A 25628-nucleotide genomic window follows, 5' to 3' on the forward strand; every position below is an offset into this window, starting at 1 on the left:
CTGAGCTCGGGGTCATGCTGCAATCTTAGCGGAGTCTGACTGATGAGTGCGGAGCTGTGGTGTCGGCTGCTTCGTTCTTGAGCCCAGCCTCCGTCGGCCGTGTGTTGAGTCGCTTTCCCGGAGTATTTTGTGCGGGGTTGAAGCCGTTCGTCCAGGATGTCTGTGGCCGGGCTGAAGAAGCAGTTCCACAAAGCCAGTCAGGTATGGAGGCGCCCGACAACAGCAGTTCGGATGCGGACCCTGATCTCCGCTTCAACATCAAACCGTGAACGGAATCGGGCTGTAGTTGGTCTGAAAACACGACAAGTCTGAGTTGTTATCGCTTAAAAATCGTGGGTTTCAAAACGTGTTTGCAGGGTGTGGATGGAGCGTTACTTTTCCGCCCAGATAAGTTGTTTTTATCGGAGATAACGTCACACCAAACACTGCTGGGAAAATCTGATGATTTAATCTAATTTCACACACACACACAAATAGATTCATCTTAAGCCACAGTTATGGACTTTTTATCAACTTATGTAATCCGGTGAATAATTCGTCTTCATTGTTGTTGCCATACAAGTTCTTGTGAAACGTCAGACTTTGCTGTTTCCACAGTAAAACCAACAGGAAACACTAACAGAGAAGTACACGTAACTGTTTTTATTATGAATGTTTCGAGAGGCTTTAGGTCGACGTCTGGTTTGATTTTATCCCCTGAAAGGAAATCACACATGAAGCCCGTTTTTAGGCTTCATGGCGATGTTTGTGTGACTGAGGCACCAGCCAGATGTTTCGCACCTGCCACAGCTGCGCCGCGCAGTCATTTAAAGGCAGGTGGAGCAGTCTTTATCAGGTGGATTTCACTCCCGGGCTGTACGGTTTGTGTTATCTGGGTGAAGCTCCATTAGACTCAAATACCTTTTAACGTTACATGATAAAAATACCATTGAACCAGTGGAAGGACCTGCTATTCCCACTGCCACCAAAAACACTGTGGTTTGTGGGCGGCTGTGAGTAACATCTAACATTTGGACAACTTGGAAACAGCTCACAGACTGTTAGTCTCAGTGAACCTTCATCTTCACCTTTAAATAAGAATTCGCTCCAGTTATCAGTAGATCACAGGCTGGTTTCCATCAGCTTCCATCAGTCTCAGTGGGATTCGCTACACAGCACTGAATCTGTACGTTTAATACCATGATATGTACTGGTGATGCTGGGTGAATCGGCTCAGCTTGCATGATTTGCTCTCTCTGTTGCATTTGATACAGCAGAGCATGCGAGAAGTATTGATTTCCATCAGTATTGGTGACTGTGCTTGTGGCGCACCACAGGGCTCCATTGTGGCCCCTTTGTCATGTTAGCAGCTGTTCCTTGTGTTCATATTTAAATCGCTTTTATGCTGATGATACTCGGATATATCTGCGCTTTAAACCAAGCAGAAGCTCCTTAATAAATTCCTTCAAATGAAACTAAATCAAACCTGATGGTATAAAAGATAGATGTAGCTGCCATTGTCATCTTGGTGTTTTTAAAATGATGTTAAAAGAAGGATTCTGACGGTGGAAGCTGAGAAGGACCAGGATTTGGGAAATGTTCTTAATGTTTGATTCAGTATGTCTGTGCAGCTTCTCGTGGTCGTCTGAAGAACTTGAAAAAAGGTGGCGACTGGGCTGTTTTAAGAGTTCTTTAACAACCACCTCCTAAGGGGACAACCCCAACCTGGGGTTAAATAGCTGGGACTCTCCACCTTTGTTTTTAGAACTGAAGAAGCTTCTTGGATGAGAACTGAAAGAAGTCCGTTTTATTCAGTACGACCCCAAATGAGTCACAGAGTACTGAAGTGTTAGCAGAGGTCCGGGGCAGCGCCGCTTTGGCGCTGCAGGTATCACCCCGTGGTGGAGATCTGTCATCAACGTGAGCTTCTTCCTTTTAAGACGTTTATATACGAATTAAAGCACTTGGTTCTTGTTTTAACCTTGAGAATGTTATCTCTGCTGTTCTGTGATTTGCCTTTTCAGTGTCCATTCACCGTTGTGTGTGTGTTTCTGTGAATGGTGTAAACTGTTTTTAATCACGTCCCCTGAATAGTTTCCAGGTTGTTTTTTGGTTAAACGTGCTTCAGATCTGCTCTCAGCAGTGGGGCAGTAGAATAAACTGATTTGATTTGTCATAGGAAGCGGGACTTGTGTGTTGGTTTTAGTCTATTTTTATTGTGTGTTATGTCTTCACAATGCATCGTGGCAGCAGGAAGACACAGAGTGTAGCCCGCAGATTGCATCAGAGGCCTTTGCTGCGGTTATCAAGGCAACTTCAGGTTGAACCCTGTTTGTGAAGGTGGGTCACATCTAACTGGGATAAATTGCCACGGTAACTGATGCTGCAGACCCAACCTGCTCCGAAGCACTTACGTTTGAGATGAGCGCTCGATAGGTATGAAGTCAGCACTGACTGACCAATACGATCTCTGGAAACTAGCGTCAGAATTCCTGAAAGTTCCATGTGACCTCAGAGAGTACGGAGCATCAGTAAGATAAAGACTCTGAGTCACAACTTTATTGCTGATTCTATTTTTTATGGCCCTGTAAGCGCTGCTATCTGATCCCACGCCTGTTTGTGTTTGTGGACTCACAGTCGCCACTTTTTCTGCTTTTACTTCCTGCTTCAAACAAACTTCACGCAGCAGATTGGGAAACCCTCAGGAGACTTATGGACCTGATAACCACCTACGTGTGACCACTTAGCATGATCGATGATGAAGGGGAAGATATCCTGGATCCCGTCAAAGTCGCTTAATAGTGCAGCCTTGCAGATGAACCTAAACTAAAACGTTAGGAGCTCGGTGTGTTAGTCTTCTTTAGAGCCATCGTTTCCAAAATGAACCTCGTGTTTCATTTAGTAAGACCGTAAACTCATCAGCAGGGCGTGTAATGAGCCCAGAGACCATGTGAGCAGCAGGCTCGTCTTCTCATAGACTGTAATCAGATTTCTTTTATAACCAGAGGAGTCGCCCCCTGCTGGCCATTAGAAAAAATGCCGGTTTGAGGTCATCTTTCCGTCTTTGGTTTCCACCTTCGTGGAGAGCTGTGGTCAGCCTCTGTTTGAGGCCTGGCTTTGTTTCAGTCAGAGTGCTGATTTCTTCTCTTAGTTAAACACTCGCACAGTGACAGTGAGGCGTTACAGGCCTGGGCCTGTGTTATTATTATCTTTAGCCACATAACGTGATAATTAAATTCAAATTCAAATTTTATTTGTCACGTACACAGTCATACACAGTACGATATGTAGTGAAATGCTTGGACAACTGCTCGTGACCTAAAGAAAACAAAAAAAGGAAAAGGCTATGAATAAGATAGGAAATAAATATGAAAAATTAAAAAGGGTAAATTTAACTAGGAAGGAATAGAATATAAATTAAGGTTAAAAATGAAATAACTGTACAACACAAATTAGAATGAAGGGTAAATTAGTCAGCTAAAGGCTGCAGCCCTGTGTGACTGTGCGCATGAACAAGAGAAAAATGAATCCATAATAAAGAGCGATCCAACCTTTTATTCATCAGTGATCGCCTGTGCTCAGTATTGCTTTTTTAAAAATTACTTTATGTTTTTATAAATAGAATAAAATAGCCCTTTATTGTCATTGTACGTGTGCAACAAAATTGTGGGTGCTCCACATCAGCTGTGCCGGAATAAAATATAAATAGCAGAATATGTACAAAATAAGAGAAGGGCCCACGTTAGACAAGACTTGGTCTGAATAGAGTCCGTGTATGAGTGACGGGGGTTACTCAGACCGTGGCTCAGATTGGTGAGGTGGGTGGGGGGGGTTGCGTATAAGATGAAGTGTTAATCTTAGGTGCTGCAGCCCTTTCACCATCGACTGAGCAGGTGGCGTTGTGTCTGTCTCTGTAAGTCTGCAGATGTGAGTGTGAATAACAAACAGCTGGCTGATACAGCTCTCACCGTCAGCTCTGGGGTTTGGAGCTGTGAACACACCACACAGAAAACGCACCACATTCTCCAATCGCATTTTTATCTTTACCAAACTTGAACATGTACCCCTTTACTCCTTGAAGGGGGAGTGGGAGTTCCCCTTGAAGCTCTTCTCTGAACTGAGGCCTTTCCGTCATATTTCGGCTGTTTACAGAACAACACGACTGGGTTTGCATCAGCCGTCAGTGAGGGTGCTCTCTGCCAGTCCAGCCGCCCTCAGAAAAACACAGAAACTGCTCAGCGTCATCAAATGGTCATGAAACCAAGACTTTATTGATATACTGAGGTGTCATGTGGGTACTGGGAAGGTCGTCTTTAAGAGCGAAAGAGTTCAAGAAAATACATAAAGGCAGGAGTGGGCAACTCCAGGCCTCGAGGGCCGGTGTCCTGCAGGTTTTAGATCCTGGGTCAGCACACCTGAATCACATGATTAGTTCATTGCCAGGCCTCTGGAGAACTTCAAGACATGTTGAAGAGGTCATTCAGCCATTAAATCAGCTGTGTTGGATCAAGGACACATCTGAAACCTGCAGACACAGGACCTCGAGGCCTGGAGTCGCCCACCCCTGCATTTAGGTGTCGAGTGATGATGGTGGATTGCTCTCTCAGGGTTGGAGGACAGGCAGTTTATGTATCGTGGGATCTTGTTCAAGAATGGTGTTAAGGTGGAGCGTGTGGTGACTGGCAGGATGGTGCTGGTCCACCTTAACAGGTTTAATTTACCCATAATTCACTGCACCAGTATCCTGCTTCAGATAGTCGAGCTCTACAGGGCTCTAAGCTGCAGCCACACTGGAAGCGGTTCATTCGCCGTGCGTCGATTTGAGGCTGATGGATGGTCACTAGTGGAGATTCCTGGCTCTGGTTGCCTAGGTAACCAACTAATGCATTTACTACCAGGTCATGTGTTAATCATCGGGCTGCTCTGAGTGTTTGTCTCCACACATGCTGCTGTGCTTCGTGGACGGACACCTCGCTCCGGGCATCTTTGCTTTGTTCAGTCTGACCGTGCTGCCACTCTTCAGACAGAAGAGGCTTCTCCTGCAGCCTTTCCAAACAGACATACTTGTTCAGTCTTTTTCTGCTTGTGCTGTCATGAACTTCAACCTTTAACCGAGGCCCGTCGAGTCTTAGATGGACCTCTTGGGTTTCTGTAAGCGTCTCACGGTCTGAGCTTGGGATGAATTTGCTGGGACATATTTTCCACACCTGAATTCTCCAGACCTGACTCTGCTGTTCAGGTGACTCCACGGAGGCAGCTTATTCAAATCTGACAGAATAAAACTTTTAGGATTGCAGCTGTGATTAACGAACGCTTCCAGATTGAACGCTGCATACCTCGGCCTCCGCCCTGCAGTGTCTCCTGCCTCATGAAGTAGCTTCAGGTATGTGACTGGTGAGAGCGCTGATGCTGAGCTCTGTTTAATCACGGTGTCCTCTCACAGCAGGCTGTATGAACGCTGTCGTGTCTGTGAAATTATTCCTACGTGCACAAGCTGAAAGTCAACCTGCCACTTCCTGTTTGTGCATCAGTGTGCGGTGCACGACATCATAGATTGTGTTTTATTTTAAACACACGTGAAAGATAAACTCGAGGTCGACTTGGTTTCCACTTTCACTTATTTTCCGTGAGAAAAAGATGCAGACTGGGTGAAACCCGATGAATGCTCAGTGTTCCCTACCTGTGTGTTTTTCCAGGTACCTTTGATCTGTTTGTTTGAGTCCTGCACTGATAACAGTAAAAATCAATGCAAAGCATTTCAGAGCTTCTCTAACGCTGGCGTCACCCGCTGTGGTTTCCTGCTGCTGGAACACGGCGACACAGACTGATAGCGGCGCTCGTCAGCGTCGGCCTCTCCTGCACAGAAAAAACAAATCAGACGTGTTTTTACAGCGAGCTGCTCGTCGTGTGTTTCACGAACATTGTTTGCTGTTCACCTGCTTCCTGACACCGGGGTGGAGACCAGATGAACCAGCAGGAGATAACCGGGAAGGGAAACGCTATCACTTCCTGTTTATTTCAGCCACATCTCTCTTTGTTTCCACTATTGTTGGAAAAGCAGCACAATTAATATAGCAGAATATTTTCTCTGCCCGTTTTGGAAAAATCCTCAGTGCTGGGGGGTTTATAGTTGCACTCAGGTCCAAACCACTACTGAATTCTATGGAACAGCTGCTGCATAAGCCTTAGATCCAGCGTTCCCTCTGATCTGGGACTGTCCACTGTTAGTCCAGTATAGTTAATGTAAGCCAACTGGAAAGAGGATTGGAAAACGTGGCCTGGTCTGGTTTCTGTGGCAGCGTTTAGGTAGCAGGGTCACAATGTGCAGTAAACATCGTGAAAGCATGGCTCCATCCTGCCTCGTATCAAAGGTTCAGGATGCTGCCGGTGGTGTTCGTGCTACACTTTGAGCTTCATTTAAACTCCACATCCTGCCTGAGTATTGCTGCTGACCGTGTTCGTCCGTTTGTGACCGCCATGCGTCACGCCACAAAGCTCAGATCGACTCAAACAGGTTCATTGAACGTGATGACGAGTTCACGGCAGTCAAACGTCAGTCAGCAGAGCGCCTTTGGAAGGAGGAAGGACGGGAGGTTCGTGTCACGGATGCAGACGATAAATCTACAGCAGCTGTGTGACGCCATCCTGTCGACACGGACCAAATCTGCGTGTTTAATCTGAGCCGTGAAGGAGAAGCTGTACCTTCAGTCTCGTTCCATCAGAACTTTGTGTTTGTGTGTCTAGTTAGATGTTGGATGATGCTGGTCCAAGATTGGTTCAGAGCGCTGGATCAGGTATCACCAGAACCTGCCCGTCTATCCATCTCACTCCATGACGCTCTGTGTTTACTAAGCTAACATAGCATGGAGCTCAGAGGAAGCTAACAGCACAGAGCCGTCAGTGTGGAGGAGTTTCTGTGTGATGAAGGTTATTTTTGTTTCTCTTCTGCTTCAGTCTGCTGCTCAGAGATGCTCTCACAGCCAGACCGAGAGCAGGAAACCAGGAACTAACGTGACGAGAACAGAAAGACTCCCACACTGAGCTGAAATCAGCCTGTAATTTATCCCAGTTTATCCCAGTTTTCTCCTGAATTCAGTAACTGTTTATTCTTGGATTTATTTACTTGTTAGGTTTCATTGAAGAAGTGTTTAAAATGGTCATTGAAGAATAACTGAAGCTGTTGTTTTTACTGATGGACACAGTGTGACACACAGAGACTTCAGGAGGAGAACAAATGAGGCATAAAACAAAGATCTGAACTTTTTTAATGAGCAACAGCAGGAAAAAGCTTCGATGGTCACGTGGACTCGAAGGAAGATTGGAATAAAAACTGAGGAAGAGGAGCTGAAGTGTCAGCTCGGCGAGGATGTCCTGTTCAGGCAGTGGATGTGGATCTTTAAAGGTCCACAGCAGACAGGACAGACTTCACCAGAACGTCTTTTAAAGACAAATAGTGACAATGATGTCATCTACTTGAAACCGCAGGCGTCTTTATTTAGTCTGTAACCTTTGGGTGATTTTTCTGGTTGAAGCTCGAGGTAAACAGACCGGTCGTGTCTCAGCGGCTCAATAAAGACGAGCTGTGTGAACTGAGCGCGATGTGGGTTTGCGGTGTGTCGGGATCGCGATCTGCCCCAGTCTGTCACTCAGTCACAGCTGTGGTTTTCCTCATCTGCTGCTCTCTTTGCCGTGCAGTCGCTGAACAGGTGGAGCTCGCCATCCGTGACGTTTTAACACTGTTGTCGTCTCACACGCTGAAACCAAACGAGAGCCATAACACTGCCTGTCTTCATCAGAGCGAGGCTTGTTTGGGGATTTTTAGCCCAACCTCTACTTTCAAGCTGACAGGTCTTTAGTCTGATCCAGCTCACGTACGATTTCATCGTCTCAGGCAGCTTAGGGCTGCAGAGCATCGCCTCCATTTCGCCCAAGCGCTGCGTCTTTCCCAGCGTTGTCCAATGAACGATGACCTTTGGGATCAGTGATGTTCATCACCAGTGCTTTGTGAGGACAGTTTGTAGCTTGTGTGTTAAATTCAGGTTATACTGTCTGATCCTGAAAGGCTGAATGATTGGATGCTGTAAAGCCTGCGATACTTTCTCTTCACGCCGGAGGATGGAAATGAACTCTGTCACAGGACTGTTGTGTTTGTGTTTGGGCCACATGGTGTGATCGCACATTAACACCCCGCCCCCCCCGACGATCGATTACCTGTGATTGGATGGGAGTCCAGAGAAGACTGTTTCTGTTCTTTAGCACGCTTTACGAGGTTTACGTCCAGGTGTAGCCCACCTCTCCTCCAGTGACAGCGAGGATCGACTCCAGGATCCTGACTGAATGTCGACACATTACATCCTGGTATATTAAGTATTTTTGTCTTGTAATATTCTAGTTTTTATGCAGATGCTTTTCTTGCTTTCATCCATCAGAGAGTTTGTCAAAGGCATTGTTGCTCTTGCAGTTTTGACTTTGACGCGCAGCTTTAGTGCTGAAGTCATTCTCACTCACAGAGTTTGGAAAGCGAGACTCTCGCTGTTTTCTTGAACTTTAGTTATAAATGGCTGAATGTGAGGTGAGTCAAACCTCAGCGGGCACTGAAACGACAGGAAAGCAATGAAATCTAACTGCACAGAAATCGTTGTTTCGTGTTCTTTTAAAACTACATTTTGGAATAACTTAAGAAGCATTGATGTCAGCAGAGCGGAGGTGAAACGATCTCAGGTGTGAGCGGGGGTCTTGATTCCGGGTCTGGTGGAGGCCTCGCTGCACGCCCGCAGCCTCAACGACCTGGTCTGTCTGCAGCTGCAGTTTGTTCTTATGCTAACCTGCTGCGTTCGCTCGCCACCTGCAGCAGGAACAAGATGCCGCTGCTCAGAGATGCAGCTGACAGCTCGCTGCGCCGAGCCCATCCATCTTTAATGATCGGTGATGGAGGACCGAGCCCCGGTCGCCTGGCGGTCTGGCTCATTAACATTTCAGCAGCTCATCATTATCATCATCACTGCTGCTTCCCTGTGACGTAAATCAGCCGGTTTATGTTGGCAGTGCGAGGCGAGAGTCCTCCAGCCGAGCAGCAGAAGGTTTATGATGCAAAGATTTCCCAAAAGGTGAAACGTTACACTGGCTTCTGTTTGATCCCCCGAGGAAACACCCGGTTCTAGCACAGCACGCCGTTTCCTGCTGAGTGTCATTTTAACCAGGTTTTATTTTGTTCATCGGGATAGCAAAGGATGCAGGTTTCTGTCAAACAGGGCAACAGTCTCGGTGCTTCAGCTGCGCTCAGAGCAGTCGTACATGTGTGCGACTCGCCGAGCAGACGAAGATGTGGAGCCAGAAAAACCTGCAGACGATTCCAGTCTGGTGGTTTTTATTGAAGGAACGCTGGCCTGTTATAATATCCTGTTTATCTGCAGTGGAGCTTTGATGTTTTTAAGTTTTGAAGGTGTCAGGTTGTTACTATTGTTACTGCTGTGTAACAATCGTTTTGTTTGAATTGCTTTTCATTTTAGTTTCTTTTGTAATAACCTTTGATCTCGTGATGAAAACGAGTTTGTGTGGCTGAACTGATGCGTTCGCCTGATGGACCTGAAGCCGCGGTTGGCAAATGGTGACATCAGCACAGTGGTGCAAACATTTATACTGGTTTCATGTATCGGCTCTTGCGGTCTTCTGCTGAGTGATGGTGCAGATGAGATCGTTGTTTTGCGGTGGTCTCTGCAGGACGCTCGTCCATGCTGGAGAAACTCACTCAGACTCTGTTAGCTGCAGACGTTACCTTCAGTGTAACTGGGGCTTAATTAAACGTTGGTGGCTTAACTGGGAAACTGACTGGTTCTCACCTGTGACGTGAAGCTTGATCGTGGCCCTGCAGCTTCAGCAGACGGGCTTTTGAGTTTCTCAGAGCCCAGTTAGCACATTTTAATTATTTTATTGTGAGTTTGTTGAAAGTGGAAAACGGCCTAACCTCGGCCCGATGGTCAGACCACCTCTGTTTAAAACTGTGACTCCTGGAAGTTAACGCAGGCAGACGGAGCTGCCGGCGCTCCACACGAACCAGACGACTGTAAAAACAGCAGCTGATGTTTGTCGCTCTGACAACCTTTGCAGGAGTTATCAGAGAGGTGGCCTGAAATCTCCCGACCAGATTAGCTTCTGACTCACCCGATGGAGACGTTTCCTCAAAGACACGGGGAGTCATTTAAAACTAAATGATTTTGTGAAGAAGGTCAAACAAACACACGTGCACCGGCACAGCCCACACTGCAGCACTTTATCACTAGTTCACTTGTTCATCTCCCTGACCTTTGACCCTGAGATGTTTTAAATCGAATATTTTCTCATGACGTCTCTCGGTCGTGTTATCTGACCTTAATGATTCATGGAAGACGCAGAGTGCATTGTCGCTGCGCACTTATTAACTCAAGTTAACAAGTGAAGACAGAAAAGCTTCTCTGCAAGAGTCAGATTTGTTTGTGACAAATAAGTGATCGGTGTAATCAGCTGCCTCTGCAGCGAGTCTCGCAGCCCACAGACGGACTCCATCTCCTCCGTACTCTGCATCTGTGACTCCAGCTTCATGATGGAGGTCTCCACCTGCTGCAGGTTCTCGTTAGAAAACCCATCCAGCTGCAGGAGGAGGCAGAGGAGGAGGAGGCGGGAATTTTCTGGAGAAGCAGCTGATTAACATCAAGAACCAAAACGAGCAGAGCGACGTGCCTGCAGGGAGGCGGGGACTGTGTCACTGTCGGAGAGATGAGAAATAAAACACGAACAAGTAGAAATTGACATTTTTCTGTAACCATGTGATCCATAAACTAAAATGTTGTTTAATAAGGGTTGAAATTTGAACTCGAGCTCATCAGAAGAGTGTTTACTCGGCTCACAGAGCAGGTGAGCAGCACGCTCTTTTCTGCACTGCTTTAACAGATATAAGAGTCGCCCCCTGCTGGATATTAGCAATAATGCAGGTTTAAGACACCTGTGCATTGTTTGACTTCACTTGTCAGAACTTGAAGGTACGCCTGACTTATGATGACATCCAGTGATGTTCGAAGGTCATTCAGCTTGGTCTGTGAACACAAAACCCCACAGCCAATCAGAATGAAGCTGGCCTAAAGGGGGAGGGGTTGAAACTGTATCACAAGTTTCTGCTCTGAAGGCCCAGCGTGGTCAGCAGACCTGACAGGAAGTATGTGAGGCGATGTGTCTGACTGAAGGAACCATAATGACATTAGACGTGACCATCAGCAGTCGACGCGTGTCCCTGTAACCACGGGGGATTAATCCAGTAGTTTCACGCCGTCCTGTCTAACGTATTTTATTTTCTCGTAAATCCTCTCGCGTCTGTTTTCTAGGAGACGACCTCGTTAACTCGTTTCTGTTTGATTCCCTGAAACTGAGCCGCTGTTTGTAGGTCGGGCTCAGAAACAGAAGTGACGGGAAACGCAGCACAATGACTGCAAGGCTGCTGCTTCCTTCCTGCTGAACGCATGAGGAAAGCTCCACCCACGGCGTGCGCGCACACACACACCTGACTGTGAACGCTGTGGTTGCATTCACTGCAGCTCACACTCACTCTGTAGAGTAAAGGCTGCTTAAATATAAAATAATGACACTGGCGAGTGTTGATCAGTCAGCTGGGCCTTAAACACACCTTCGTGGGCGCTGTGTTACTCCTGCGTGCAGTCATGATAAAGTTGCTCTTCACACTCAGACCAAAGATTTTCTCACAGCTGTGATGCGTGTGCGTGTGTAAGTTTAGCGTGTCCAGGGTGACGGCAGCGCTGCTTTGATGATAAATCCAGTCGTAGGTCTGCAGAGTGTGTGCGCTCTTTTATGGCGCAGTCAGATTATTGCTCAACACTGACGCTCAAAGTCCTCGAGTGTAAGTTCGGTCTTATGAATTCAGCTTTGACCTCACGGTGGTTTTCATTAAGGTCACAGGAAGCGTTTCCACAAAGCAAAGGAGGTTTTTTATTTTTGACTCTGCTGATTAGCTGAGTATTGGTAAAGGCTCGCTTAGCAGCAGACACAACAGAGAGCCAATCAGAGAGCAGGAACAGGTCAGGTTGACCTAAGACGTGGTGAGGTTGACGTGACCTTTTCCACATTGTTAGTGGGAGGTTGTTGAAAGCCTCCTGAGGCTGCTGATTCGTCTTTTTTCTTCCTTGCGTGCTCTGACTGTGTTGTGTCTCTAACAGGTCGCTTTTTCCTTTAAACGATGTCTGACTGTCGCGCGTACACTCTGATGGACGCATCGGGCGCAGCCTGGGGTCGTCATCCTGCTTTGTTTCGTTTTGCCTCCTGCACGCAGCGAGGCGGTCACTTTGCTCCGGTCTGCTTCCTCTCTCCTGTTTCCCTGCAGGCCTCTGGTCAGCTCCCTGGTTCTTGATGTCAGTCGGCTGCTTCTCCACAAAGTCTCTGGGTCGCTGTTTCCAACAGCTGCAGCGGGTGGAGAAGCGGCTCCGGCCTGAGCAGAACAAATGTGCTGAAAGCCCGAGTGATGCGAGCGTCGCCGGAGGCGTGAAGTTTATCAGTGGCGTTGTTCGTGTACACGACGCTCTCCGTGTGGGGAAACACCGACCAAGCTTCACGCAGACGTGCAGGAGCGTCTGAGGACCAAGTCACAGCTTTGTTAGCAGGACAAAGCGAGTACTGACCTCCGGCCTGTAATCGCATCAACCTATCAGCTTGTTGATGGTGTGAACAGCAGTGAAGCGTCCCCTCCAGCTCAGCTCTGTGCTCTGGGAGCTCGCTGAAACAATACGTTCCTGCAAACACACACAAAGCACACACAGCTGAATTCCTGTGTGCGTGCGGAGGCCGGTGACTCAGCGTCGCGAGAGATTCCTCTTTGTTTTGACGGGAATCTGCTGCTCGCTCCGGCGGGCGCCGTGGTTTGACCGGTGTCACTCTCTCCCCGTCGTTAATAACACACCTCAGCTCAGAGCGTGACGCTGACTCACAAACGCACAACAACCCAGCTGAGCTCGCCTTCCTGTTTCTCCACTCCTCCAGACAAACTTTCCGACACGATCCGTCACGCTGTGAGGCCGAGCGAAACGCCGAGCGGGGACGGGAGCGCGCGTCGGTGCGGACGAGTGTTAAAGCGTTTAATTAACCTCCGGACGCTTTTGATTAACCTTAAAATCTGAAGTCAGATCTTTTCCAAGAGGTTAAAACAAAAACTAGTTTTTAGTTTCAGGGGAAAAAGAGAGAAAAGTTTTGGACCTGAAGATTAAATTAAGTTTAATGAATACTTAACGACCCAGCGAACTCTACTTCCTTTAAGATGAGTGTGTCTTTGTTCAGTGTGTAGAGCTGTCACATGAACATTTATTCTGTGCATTTATTGAAGTTGAGGTGGGACAACGGGTAGGACCGCCGTCTCACAGAGGCCGTCGCTGCTCTGAGGCTGCACAGACAACATTCCCTGGACTTCCTGGATGTTGTTGGGTGTGTTTCATTTGGACGTGCTGGAGACGCTCAGAGACGCAAACAAATGCCCCAAAGTTTGGTTTGATTTTCAGACGTCGGGCGTGTTCTTGCCCCAACTTAAGATCTTCTGAAGAGCTTTTAGAGTCATACTTCTTCATTTTTAGGCCTTTTCTGACTTTCCTTTTGGGAAAGTCAGAAATATTCAATAAAAATCGCAGAGGCTGGAAGCTGATGTTTACGTGTGCGCTCTGGCTGCAGCGTTATTGCTTGGCGTGTGTGTGTGTGTGTGCGTGCGTGCAATCTGAGCTGCACAATCAAAGAAATGCTGCAAAGCTGCTGCTGCTTTGATCTGTGAGGAGACGTTAACATCCTGATGAAGATGGCGGCGTGCGGGGAGTCGGCGGGTTTTCACTGCTGAGCCTCGTGTTCAGCGCTCGGGATCATTTCAGCTCTAATGTGTCGGTTCACGTGGAGTCTGCGTGGATTAAAAGTCTGTCTTAGCCACCTGTAACCTGCTGCTAATGCATCTGGCCTGCAGGCTTTGTGCCGTCTCCTCCTCTGACATCCATCAGCTGCCAAAGGCTGCGTTACTTTGGAAACAGTTACACATGGTTACATTTACAAACAGTTACATTTCACTTTACATTCAGATGAACTTCCACGTTGTCCTTCATGATAACACGTTGCCTTTAAAACTGCATCTTTTGCACATGTTTTAAAGGAGACTTGTTAGCGTAGCTTAGTATAAGTCACAGTTCAAACTAATCCATCTTTTTGTTACAGTGTCTTAGTTTAACTCCTGGTGCTCTCGAGGCTGCTGCAGGCCTTTGTCTCACTCTCCTGTCTCTGCCCTCATCATCCTCACCGTGCAGCACATCTTTAAGCTCGGCGTGTGACAGCCCACGGGGTCAAGGTGTCCCACAGAAACCTCCTTGTGATGTCATTTGTCTGCTCGTACACAAACTTTCATTGAGGGTCATTTAACCCCCATCCTGCTCACCCGTGCTGACTGTGCTGATCCAAGGATAAAAACCTGTAATAAAATGTAGCCTGAGCTTGGATTACTGTAAATACGCTGAGCTCATTATTATTAACTTCAAACGTTCAATGGGAACGTCCAACGCTGGAGCAGGAGATACACGTCAGGAAGTGCGGAAAAGAAACCTGAACGTTGAACTGATCATTCTTTGTTTTTAGGAAAAGTCCCGGTCACGTGGCTAACCACGTCCCGACCCCAGCTCTGTGCTTGTGCTTCTGTGATGATCTAGACGGAGCGTGCAGCGAGTCTGCAGCGAGACGTTCAGCCTTCCTGTTCAGCGCCCCCTCCTCTGTCCTAGAAAGGCTCTGCCCGTCAGATTGGGCTCATTTCTCTGAGTCTGCTAATTTTACCCAGGCTCTGACCCACTTGGTGAATCTTTCCTGCTACTCGGCAGCACTTGTAGTCGAGCCTGAAGCGCACACACACACACAAACAAACACACCCCACTCTGCGGAGTGTTTGGACTCGACGGTTGGCCGAGCGATCGTGTTGTGACTGCGTTCGTTAAACTACTGAAGGTGACACTAATGCTGTCGGGCACAGTCGGCTCGTAGCTCGGCGTGCAGCCAATCAGAGCTCTGAGTTTATTATGAAACTGAGCAGTTGCACTGCAGCTGGACTTCCTGACGTTTCAGTATCAGGTGGATAACATCCCTAAAACCTTTCTGGGCTTTTCTCAGGGGTTTGTACACTTTTACCAGCTGTGGTAAAAGTGATCGCACAGCTGGGTGCAGCTGGACAGGTGTGCAGCTCACAGGTCTTAGGTTGGTCGGGAGGACGTAGGCTCAGCATTAATGACGCTGTGATGAAAGGCTACTTGTTTTGGGACAAACGTCGGCGGCGGCGTTTCCAGCGCTTCGCCTCGTCCCGTTTATTTAAACGAGATCTTCAGGCTTACTGGCTGATGAGTTACCAGGTAAAGCTCGTGTAACGTGATATTAACAAGCAGGCCTGCAGTTATGAAGGTGAATATTAGATCATGCACAGGTGGGTTCTGCCAGAAAACTTTGTTAGCTGCAGCGCTGCTGGGATGTTCATGGAGTGTGGTCCACCAGTACAGGCAGCTATGTCTCTGCACTGGTTTGTACTGGTTTGCCTTCTTTTGACTGGTTCCATTCCATGTTACTGTCCTCAAAGCTTTAAAAATGGTTTCCCTCACTGATCTGTGCCTCGCTGCAGTTCAGCGGCGGCCTACAGGGACCAGAGATAAGACGGGATGTCCTATATCGATCCTCGTATTGATCTCATTCTTTGTACTTAATCCAGTAAAATCAGCACCACGAGTAACTGACTGACTGGATGACGTTCAGTTACCTGAAGGAGAAGCTGCATCCGATATGACGCCTCGCCACGGCGTCACTCCGCTGTCGTTTACAGCTGTTTGTGTGATTTGTCAGTGGGCTGTAAACGGCGCCGTATGATCGGTTTATCACATGAGCAGCAGGACGCTGAGAGTCCAACAGCTGAGAACATGACACAGCGCTGAGTGGATGGGACACACCTTTATTACCGGGTGTAACGTGGCTCACCTGTGCTCTTTACACCTAAGACGTCTGACCTCATAACAAACATCGTCTGATCCAGAGGACGGCGTATCAGGTGCATCGTCTCAGGTTCTGCGCTAACGTACGATCAGGTTTAGTTTCTTCTGCACCTGTAACAGTGCTGATGGTCCAGTCCTGGGCTGTTCATGGATCTCACGACGATGTTTGCTCTTTATTTCCTGCTGTAACAGAAAAATCTATCTGTGATAGTGTGGAGCATAGAGCGTGTCCTGTATATGTCCAACAGGTGAGTTACAGGTGAACATGCTCCGCCGTGCAGCTGTTATGAAGGAGAATTATCTACACAGAGCAAACAGTGTGTGTATCCGGCTGTAAACATGTTTATTATGCTGTGAAGTTTGAACAGGAGTCTGTGGGGCTGACTCACTGCTGCCTCTGCTGGACGTCAGAGGAACTGCAGATGTTTGGACTTCACGTGTCTGAAGGTTGATGCTCAGTTGAAGCTGTAGCGGTGCTGCGTGGTACGAAGGTTTGTGGTCATCGTACTCGTGTAGAAGCGTCTCTGAGGTGGACGACACGCTCCGTCTGCCTCAGTAATCCTGAATTTCCCCTCGTGGACGTGATTTCCTGCCGCTCGGCGCCCGTCGCGTCGTCTCACATCTGGTTGAACCTGAAAGTCTCGTGTCGTGTCTCCTGGCAGTTCTCAGGTTAGCAGAGCTGCAGGTTGCTGTGTGATCTCCAGGCTCTGAACTCAGCCTGCAGGTAGTTTTTACTGAGCTGCTGTTACAGGAAGACCTCATAGTTTCAATTCATGTCGTGAATAAAAGGCTGCAGTCACCACGTAACGTTTTCAATGTTTTGCTGGCGTGTCCGTCCCTCCACAGTACCCCCCACCCTGCATGTTTTTATTGCACATTAGCTTCTGGTTCAGCTCAGCGTGTCTTAAACATGCTGTTTAGTTTTTATAAGCAGAGGATTAAAAAGGCCAAACAGACCTGGGATCAGCGTGCAGAAGCATGAATCAGACTGACCTTAAAGTTTATTGATCCCTAAATAAACACAGATATGGGTCAGATTTCAGCTCAGGCTGCAGTCGCAGGTCTGACTGGCCCACTGCCCCAAATCTGAGAGCTTTACTTTGTGTTCAGAGAATTTTTATCCTCTTTAAACGGCGTCCGCGCTGCTGTTACTGCTGTGTGAGCGCCCGGCAACTCCAACCAAACCGTCAGCCAATCAGAGCCTCTGACAGTAACGAGTAAATGTAATTAAGTTACTCTCAGCGGTCTGCTTTACACCTTTTTACTTTAGAGTGTCATCGCTCAGCACCACCTTCCAAGTGTCGATGCAGTTTACTGTGTGATGTGCACTTTTATTTTGAAAGGCACCGGCCTTCATTATATCACGAATAATGTAAACGTGCTCTGTAAGTGATCAGTGTGTTACTGTTGTCCAGCTAAATGCTCACACTAATAAAGTTTCTTTGAAGTGGCGACAGTGTTACTGCGGCTCGTTAGCCATTGGTCGATGCTCGTGTTTCCTGTGTTTCCTGTGTAAACCCGGCACGTTTACCAGTGTCCATCACACAGGCTGCGAGTGAAGTCAGTCTGTCCGTGTGGAGCTCTTTATAGCCCAGAAAACATGGAGTCACATACGGCGCTGTGTGAGCCTGCTTCAAACAAAGATGTCACACGGCGTGGGAACGAAGTTAAACGTGTGTAAAATCTGCATTTCTAATTGAAATGACCGTCACAGGAGGAGGTCCGTGTTTCGGCGTCTCTTCCAACACCACAGTGACAGATTGTGAGGATGATGTCATCCTCGGATAAATCCCAGAGGCGTTAAACGGTGATTAGTGGAGCGACGGCTGGAGCGTGAGCCGGGTTTACTCAGATGTGTTGAAATTTGAATGCAAGCAGGGAAAACTTTATTGAACACATTCAGAAGCACAAATGTTAACAAATAAAGACGCTTCAGGCCTCTGTGACTCTGTGTGCTCTCTCTGTGCAGCTCCTCAGTGAAAAGATCAGCGGGGCGGAGGGGACGAAGCTGGAGGAAGACTTCTTAGAGATGGAGCGGGTGAGTCCAGCACACGCCGAGGGTTGCGGCCGGCCTGCTCACCGCTTTCACTCATACGCTCGGGACAGAACTGGGAGGTCTCGTCATCTTCAGCTGACGAAACACTTCACTCGGGCCGTCCGCTTTATTTAACTCGCCGTTAAAACGTTTGTTAGCTTTAGGAATTGTACGATTTCACAACAAACTGAACCGTTTGCTGAATTTAATCTTTCAGATGTCATCCTGACATTTAACTGCAACCTTTTTTCAGAAAATCGAGGTGACCAGCAAGTCGGTGCTTGACCTCCTGTCCAAAACAACAGAGTACCTCCAGCCTAACCCAGGTGCGAAACACCTCCATGTTTGCTGTTCTTTGAGCTTTCTGTGCTACAAACTCAAACCTGCGTTTGATTCTTTGTTTCCTCGCCAGCGTCTCGAGCCAAACTGAACATGCTGAACACGATGTCCAAGATCCGAGGGCAGGTGAAGACCACCGGCTACCCCCAGACCGAAGGCCTGCTGGGCGACTGCATGCTGCGCTACGGCCAGGAGCTGGGAGAGGACTCTTTGTTTGGTACCAGCTCTCAGATGCCTCAGGTCCTCTAACAGCTGCACAGAGGCCGTTACAGGCGGCGCCAGCGCAAACCCTGCACTGGCACCGAGGCGTGAGCACGGTCATCTTTGGCCTTTCACTGCAACATTTAACATGGACGCAGCTGCTTAGTACAAGACGCATGCAGAGCGTCAGTGTTACAGTGATGCAGCAGTTTTCAAAGATTGCTCCGTAATAAAATCTGCACAGTGCACCACAAGTTTAAAAGCATCAATGTTGTGAATGCTGCTTTGCCTCCTTCATGACGTCAGGTGTCAGCGTGACGCTCGGTGTTGCTGAACGGGCGGTCTGCTGCAGAACGCTGCATGTCGGACAAAAGCCTGCAGGACTGTGTGCAGGTTACAGTGCACAGTCATACAAGGCAGAAGTGTCGTTTGTAATAATGGCCAGCAGGGGGCGTGGCCTCAGGTTAGAGGAGGCGGTACGATTGCAGCCTGACGTTCATTTTAAAATTCTGGCCGTCAGAGTCGGAAAGCAGCCGAGTCTGAAACCAAGTCACCGGCCAATGAGTGTGCAGCGTCCCTCCTTTGAGCTGGTCACTCGCTGTGAGGTCAGGATGCAAAGAACTACAGATTTCCTCCCTCGTCGTGTCCCTGTGTTTGCGCCCCTCTGTGCTGCTGTTAGTCGGCTGCGTGTGTCAGTGTTGAATGAGGAGTTTGTACCTTGTAGATGATTTTATTGAGATCACTGTGATAACGGCTCATTGGAGGCGGCACCTCTCTCTGTCCTGCAGGATGCGCTCTGGTGGATGTGGGTGAGGCCATGAGGCAGATGGCAGACGTGAAGGACTCTCTGGACATAAACGTCAAACAAAACTTCATTGACCCCCTGCAGAATCTACAGGACAAGGACCTCAAAGAGATCACGGTAAAGACAGACGAGAGACTGCGAGGTTCTCTGACCGCTGGCACCGTTTGCAGCGCAGCAGAAACACGCGCTGAAATTTCTGCAGCGAATTTGCAAACGGTTTGAAATCTGCCTGTCGGGGCGCTGCACGCACAGATCATCCTACCTCCGCTTTACTGCGCGAGATGCTGTGCAGCAAACCTGCAGCTTCTCCTCTCCGTGTGCCGAGCTAATGCTAGCTGCTAACCCTCTGACCTGCACCTGGACTCTCAGGTGTGTGGGCGGAGTCACATCAGATATTTGGGCCATTCTTCTGATCGTGAATTTCACTCTTACACTCGAGTTTTTAGACGACGTTATCCTCAGTACACTCGCCTCTTATACGCTGCTCGTGGCGTTTAGCCTCGTGACCTCCACCTGCACACGCCTGATCACTTCGCCTCCACATCAGCTCAGTAAATCTGTTCACGATGGTTTTAAATGAAATGTTTTTGTAAAGAAACACACAGTGTGACGTGCGTGTCGACGTGTTTCTGCCGCTGGTGTTCGCAGCATCACCTGAAGAAGCTGGAGGGCCGCAGATTAGACTTTGACTACAAGAAGAAGCGTCAGGGGAAGATCCTGGACGAGGAGATCCGGCAGGCGGTGGAGAAGTTCGACGAAAGCAAAGAGCTGGCTGAGAGGAGCATGTTCAACTTCCTGGAGAACGACGTAAGAGACGCGAAGACGCGGGTAACGGGGAGGGTTTCACACGTGAGACGTTATCGTTTAACGTGCGTGTGTGCGTGTGTGGCCACCAGGTGGAGCAGGTGAACCAGCTGTCAGCACTGATCAAGGCGGCGTTGGAGTACCACCAGCAGTCGTGTGAGATCCTGCAGGAGCTCAGTGGGAAACTGCAGAAGAGGTAAGAGAGCCGCTTCTCCTCCGCTGCGATCGGGGTTCATGTCTGCGTGGCGTTCGCGGCGCTCGCGGCATTCTTCGGGACGTCGTTTCACGCTGTGAACAGCAGGTCTGTCAGCAGCGTTTTTAAAGCGGGAGCTCACTGAGTTTGTCTGTCACCGAAGGTGTTTTTCACACTTCAGGTTCTGTTCTTGATGAAAGCGTCTGGATTTGGCCGCCGCTCGCTGTCGGCGGATTGCGCAGACATCAGAAGTTTTATCCTCCTGAAATGTCAGAGCCTGTTACTCCATGTTTCCATCAGTAAAGGCTAAAAACACTTCTTTGGTCCTCGTTAAACACGCGCTCAGTAAGGTAGAAGTAGCGAGTAAGAGCGCTTATAAACCCTGAAATTTGCTGAGATCTGAGGTTTGTGGGCCCGTTTCCCCTCGGAGCGTCCGGTCTGCCGCCGGAGAGGAAATGTCGGCTTTGATTCGAGTCGCCTCCCTCTCTCTCTCCTCCTCCAGGATATCCTCGGCCAGCAGCCGGCCCAAGAGAGACTTCAAGTCAAAGTCGATCAGGAGCAGCATCGAGGCGCTCGACAGCAACCAGCACAACGGCCTGTCCTACAGCTCCTCGCTCAAGTCCACGGGTACGCCGTCCGTCTGTGCGTCCGTCTGTGTGTCTCAGTTTGTTTCCATCGTTGCGTTGAGTCCCACTGTTCTTCTTCTGCTGTTATAGATACGCAGATCAGCCACACACTGAACGGGAAAAGTAGGTATTCCTTTATGCACACACACATCATGTTCATCGTGTGGGAATGTTTCCATTTTTACAAACTGACAGTGAACGTCTCACCTGTTTCTGGGCGTCCTGACCGCTGCTCTGCTGCACACAGATGGAAACTCGAGCTGTGACGTTCACAGGAAGTTTATCTCTCCATTTATGTTTAATTTAAAAACCTGAGCTCAGCTGCACGTTGTCACCTTAAACTCTGACACAGTGACGAGCTCCAAACGACTAACAGATGAAGCGAGGAGTAGACGTGAAGCTTTTCCTGCAGCTGTTGTTGGAACGCTGCTGCCCTCTGCTGGTGGCAGTCTGACACCACAGCGGTGCTCTGATCCTCTCATTGTTTTTGTTGTTTTGTGCTCATCGCCATCTCCATCTGTCTCCACATGTCATCCAGCTGATCACATATCATCTGTGCAGCTGTCATGGCCCGACACCCCCGCTACCAACGGCAACGCTCACCGTGAGTAACGCACGCCGACGCCGTCACACATCTGCCCGCATCTGTGAGCGGCAGCCCCGGGATTTTGTTTTTGATATCCAGCAAAACGACAGTAAATTTTCAGCTGGTCAAACATGAGATGTGGGTGAATTTTGTTATTTTTCTCCTCGTGATCTTCGTCTGTCGGTGTTGTCACGGAGCAAACGTCACCCACTGGATGTCTTCTTACCGTCTTTGTCTGGATGAGTAACCTGCTCTTTAACCCTGTTTCAGACAAAGCTGGGATATAAATTTTTAAAATATGAAACTGTTTGCAAATAATGAATTTTAAATCTTATTTTAAAGACAAAATTCCAAAAATGGCAGATCAGAGGCTGAAACTGAGAGATTTGATTGTTTCTGTTCATCCATTTAGCTCTCGACCCATGCTGGGGGGGTCTGTGTGCTGCTGGGGGGGTCTGTGAACAAGACCCCTCCAGCAGAGGACACACACGAGTCCACAAACCCAGCAACCTCGCTCAGACCAGGTGTACAGGGCCTGGAGCCGGGCTGAGGGAGGGGCTGCCGGGTACTAGGAAGGAAGGAATTAGGAAGAGTGAATAAAGGAGGGAATGAAATAGGAAGAATAGAGGAAGGAGGGAAGGAATCAGGAAGAAGGAAAGAGACTCGCGGTAAATCAGAGCGTTGTGCTTTCATTTCGCCGCTGCGTCACGAGCCCCGTCCGTCCATCAGAGGTTTTTAAATAAAGTTTTTGTTTTGTCTGCAGAGCCGGAGGTTTTGGATCAGCCCTGCTGTCGCTCCCTCTACGACTTTGAGCCGGAGAACGAGGGCGAGCTGGGCTTCAAAGAAGGCGACATCATCATCCTCACCAACCAGATCGACGAGAACTGGTACGAGGGCATGATCAACGGCGAGTCCGGCTTCTTCCCCATCAACTACGTGGAGGTCATCGTCCCCCTGCCTCAGTGAAGAGCGCCACCGCCGGGCCTCCGCAGACTCTCCTCGGCCCGACTCGGGCGTGAGCGTGCGGCGGATTCTGTTTCGGACCACAGACGCGGCTGTTTCGTCCCGGCCGACTTCAGATTAAACGTCTCCTTTACTTTTGTCGTCTGTTGATATTTAAGAACCTGAACGGAAACCCGAGCCTTTAACGGGGTCTCAACCTGTCGCTCCGCCCACCGTCCAGCACCGCCGCCTCTGCCGGGTATCCCGACGCCGCCGTCCGACCACTACGAACATTTCCTCACTTTATGGTCACGCTAGTTCTGCTAAAAGTCACCTTTCAATGTTTCCTGGTTGTGTCAAAAATGATGTGTTGCAAATCAGAATCAGACAGGAAGTGAGCCGCTCCACATTCCCACAATCCAAGGATGGAGGTGCTTTTATTTTGAAATGGAGCTCGGCCAGGTTCTGGTTTTAATGTGAGAGACGTGAGCGGGTGGAGTTTGGTCTGTGTGACTTTGTTTGAGGCCCAAATCTCATCCACTTCATCCTGACTTCACTTTGTTTCTTTGCTTTTGTAGTTTCGGCGTCGTTTCTGTCCTTGGTTACAGCTTTACGCTGAGACTGGGACGTGGACAGCAGGAGACGTTTTAATGGTTTCAGAAACACGAGCAGTCAGGCGATCAGTCGTGTTTCCCTTTTGGAGCCACGGCACATAGAAAAATCACACGGCACCAAAACCATAGTGACCATTTATCCCCGCTGTCCCCACTGCACCGCCTGCTCGCCTCACTCTGCGTTCTGTGATGGGGTTTGGTGGCGGTCACGTGCCGGTCACGTGCCACGCTCTCAGATCTCAGCGGTTAGCACAGGCGTGACCCTAACGGACAGAAACGGTGACCCAAGCTCCAAAAACCCAAACTTCACCTTCTGTAAGTCAGAGTATTTCAAATGTGAAGCTGAATGTTTGGCCTGTGTTGGTTTTCTCCACTGGATTTGATCTTTCTGTTATTCTGCTGCCCTCTCGGCTCCGACGGCCGGTCTGTGTTTAAACCCGTCTTCACGCGTCCACGCCGTCGCTCTGAATGTGTCTCTCTGTGTTTACATGCTCTGACGGTTCGTTCTCAGGATCGGGGACGCCGCCTCGTCTGACAGCCTGAAGCTGATGTTTGAGCTGTCGTCTGCACTGAAGCTTTTTAGCCTTCCACGTCGCACCTTCCTCCTCCTCTTCAGCACTTTGAGTTTTTCACACAATCACAGGCAGATAACCACAGATCTTTGTCCTGTTCTGTGAGACTGAAGCAAGTGTCTGTTTCTCATCTTCAACCTGAAGACGTCTGTGAAACTCGTCCAGCTCCTAGTTTTAGTGGATGAGTCTGAGGCTTTTAACCAGCTGCCGTCTGTTTAGTCACCAAATAAGAAGGAAACCAACAAACGCCGTCCTCTCTTTGGCTTTTTATTTAGTTTCACACTTATTTGATCATATTTTTGTAAGAAAGCTCCTGTTTTTATTTCCCATCACTGTAGATCAGCCCCGGCTCCGTGTGCACCGCTTTAAAGGACGCGTGTGATGATGATGATGGTGTCTGTGAGACAGCTTGTGATGGACTAGCAGCCTGTCAGAGACCCAGAGTTGGACACGTGACTTAGCCCGAGAACAGCAATGTTTCAAAACTTCGCATCATTAAAGTCCAACGACACGTGATTGACGTACTGAGAGAGAAACAAAAAAGACTTTTTTAAACGACCACTCGGTGACGTTTATGGAAACATCGCGTTGGTGCTTCAGGGTCAGAAGTGTTCGTCAGCAGCGTGCGAGCTGTGCAGACGTCACACGACTCTGTTAATTGCGGCCTTATTTGTCGAGACGAGTCAGAGCATCAGAACATGAACTGAAGCTTACCTGTGAGTAGGCTGGAGTTCAAATTAAAGTTTACCTTCAGGTCGGACGATTACGCGTGATTTATTACGTCTCGGTTTACGGCGCCAGACGCTCTGATCAGAGGTCAACAGTCACAGCAGAGCAGGTTTATTTCCACATCGAGTGATCTGGCTGTGGTCTGATGATCGCGTCGCTTCTGTTAGTTCATCTTTTTCAGTCTGTTTCTGCCTGAGGTCAAATCAGCAGGTGGCTGAACGTGAGGAAACTGTATGAGCTGTGATTTTAGGCTTTTAATTTGAAAGTTAAACAGGAACTGAGCCCAGTAAAACCGTGCTTACTCTTTACTCCAGCGGAGAGGAGGGTTTGACCACCTCAGAGTTCTTCCACCTGTTTTTGGTGTTATTGTAGTTTTTTACTGTGGTCCAATCGCAGACGCTCGGCTGCGTCTTTGATCCAAACCTGATTCGGCTCCGTCGTGTTTGGATCAGCTCGACCAGCTGTGCTGGACTCTTACTGTTAGCTTAGATGTATGAGGATTTTTTTATTTGCAGTTAATTATGAGTTTGGGGGAGCGGGGAGCTCTTACCTACACAGAGGACGTCCTCCACAAACAAGAGAGGAGTTGTGAAATGAGCGGACCCCCCCAGCTTTATTTTTCACCACAAGCACTCTTTCCAGCTTCTTGTCGCCCGGACCTCTCTACACGGCTTCCTCCACTACACACTTCTCCCCACGCCTCCATCACTACAAAGGGGGGAGGGTCATTAGCGCCATCATATTTCACCTGTCCCCTCTCACGTCCTGGCACCGCCCCTCCACTGCAGCAGGCCAGAGACCACACCCCTGCCACAGAGACCACACCCCTGCCACGGGAGGTTTTTTTAAATGCATTTATCATAAAAACACCCAGATGTTTGGTTTTGTTTACAGGCTGCAGACCCACGATGGGCCTTCCTCACACTCCCACAGTGAGAATAACTGACTCTTTGATACACTAAAACAAACCGCTCTCTCCACCCCGCGCCTCCGTTTGCCTTTGCAGTCTCAGTGTTCAGTCTGCAAACCTCTTCCCTGCACAGGAAACGTCACAGTTCTGTGTTTTAGTTTTTCAGTAGCATAATTTATGTAAAAGGTGTTTTATAGATGTTGTAAATGAATATATTCCAAAAATATATTGCGTAAATAAATGAGGAGTAAATATCGAGGCAGCGTTCACGTGT

The 25628-nt window shown here is 48.6% G+C and overlaps 1 protein-coding gene across 1 annotated transcript; it reads left to right on the forward strand.

Annotated features, from left to right (window-relative positions):
• sh3gl3a (SH3-domain GRB2-like 3a) lies at positions 1-25593 on the forward strand. Its single transcript, XM_085356243.1, has 11 exons — positions 1-201; positions 17968-18036; positions 18287-18359; positions 18446-18589; positions 19362-19495; positions 20027-20185; positions 20275-20378; positions 20878-21002; positions 21092-21124; positions 21540-21605; positions 22351-25593. The coding sequence occupies exons 1-11, from the start codon at positions 157-159 to the stop codon at positions 22551-22553; spliced, it is 1155 nt and encodes a 384-aa protein (XP_085212369.1). The 5' UTR covers positions 1-156; the 3' UTR covers positions 22554-25593.
• Positions 25594-25628: the final 35 nt, after the last annotated feature.

This window comes from Diplotaxodon limnothrissa, linkage group LG1, assembly GCF_057381915.1.
Source record: "Diplotaxodon limnothrissa isolate DT_005_m linkage group LG1, D_limnothrissa_male_GT1.1, whole genome shotgun sequence".
Lineage (NCBI taxonomy): Eukaryota > Metazoa > Chordata > Actinopteri > Cichliformes > Cichlidae > Diplotaxodon > Diplotaxodon limnothrissa.

Coding starts and splice junctions, on each gene's coding strand:
- sh3gl3a (XM_085356243.1), top strand. CDS start 157: ATGTCTGTGGCCGGGCTGAAGAAGCAGTTCCACAAAGCCAGTCAG. Junction 18,590..19,361: donor GGGAGAGGACTCTTTGTTTG/GTACCAGCTCTC, acceptor TCTGTCCTGCAG/GATGCGCTCTGGTGGATGTG. Junction 21,003..21,091: donor CTCCTCGCTCAAGTCCACGG/GTACGCCGTCCG, acceptor CTGCTGTTATAG/ATACGCAGATCAGCCACACA.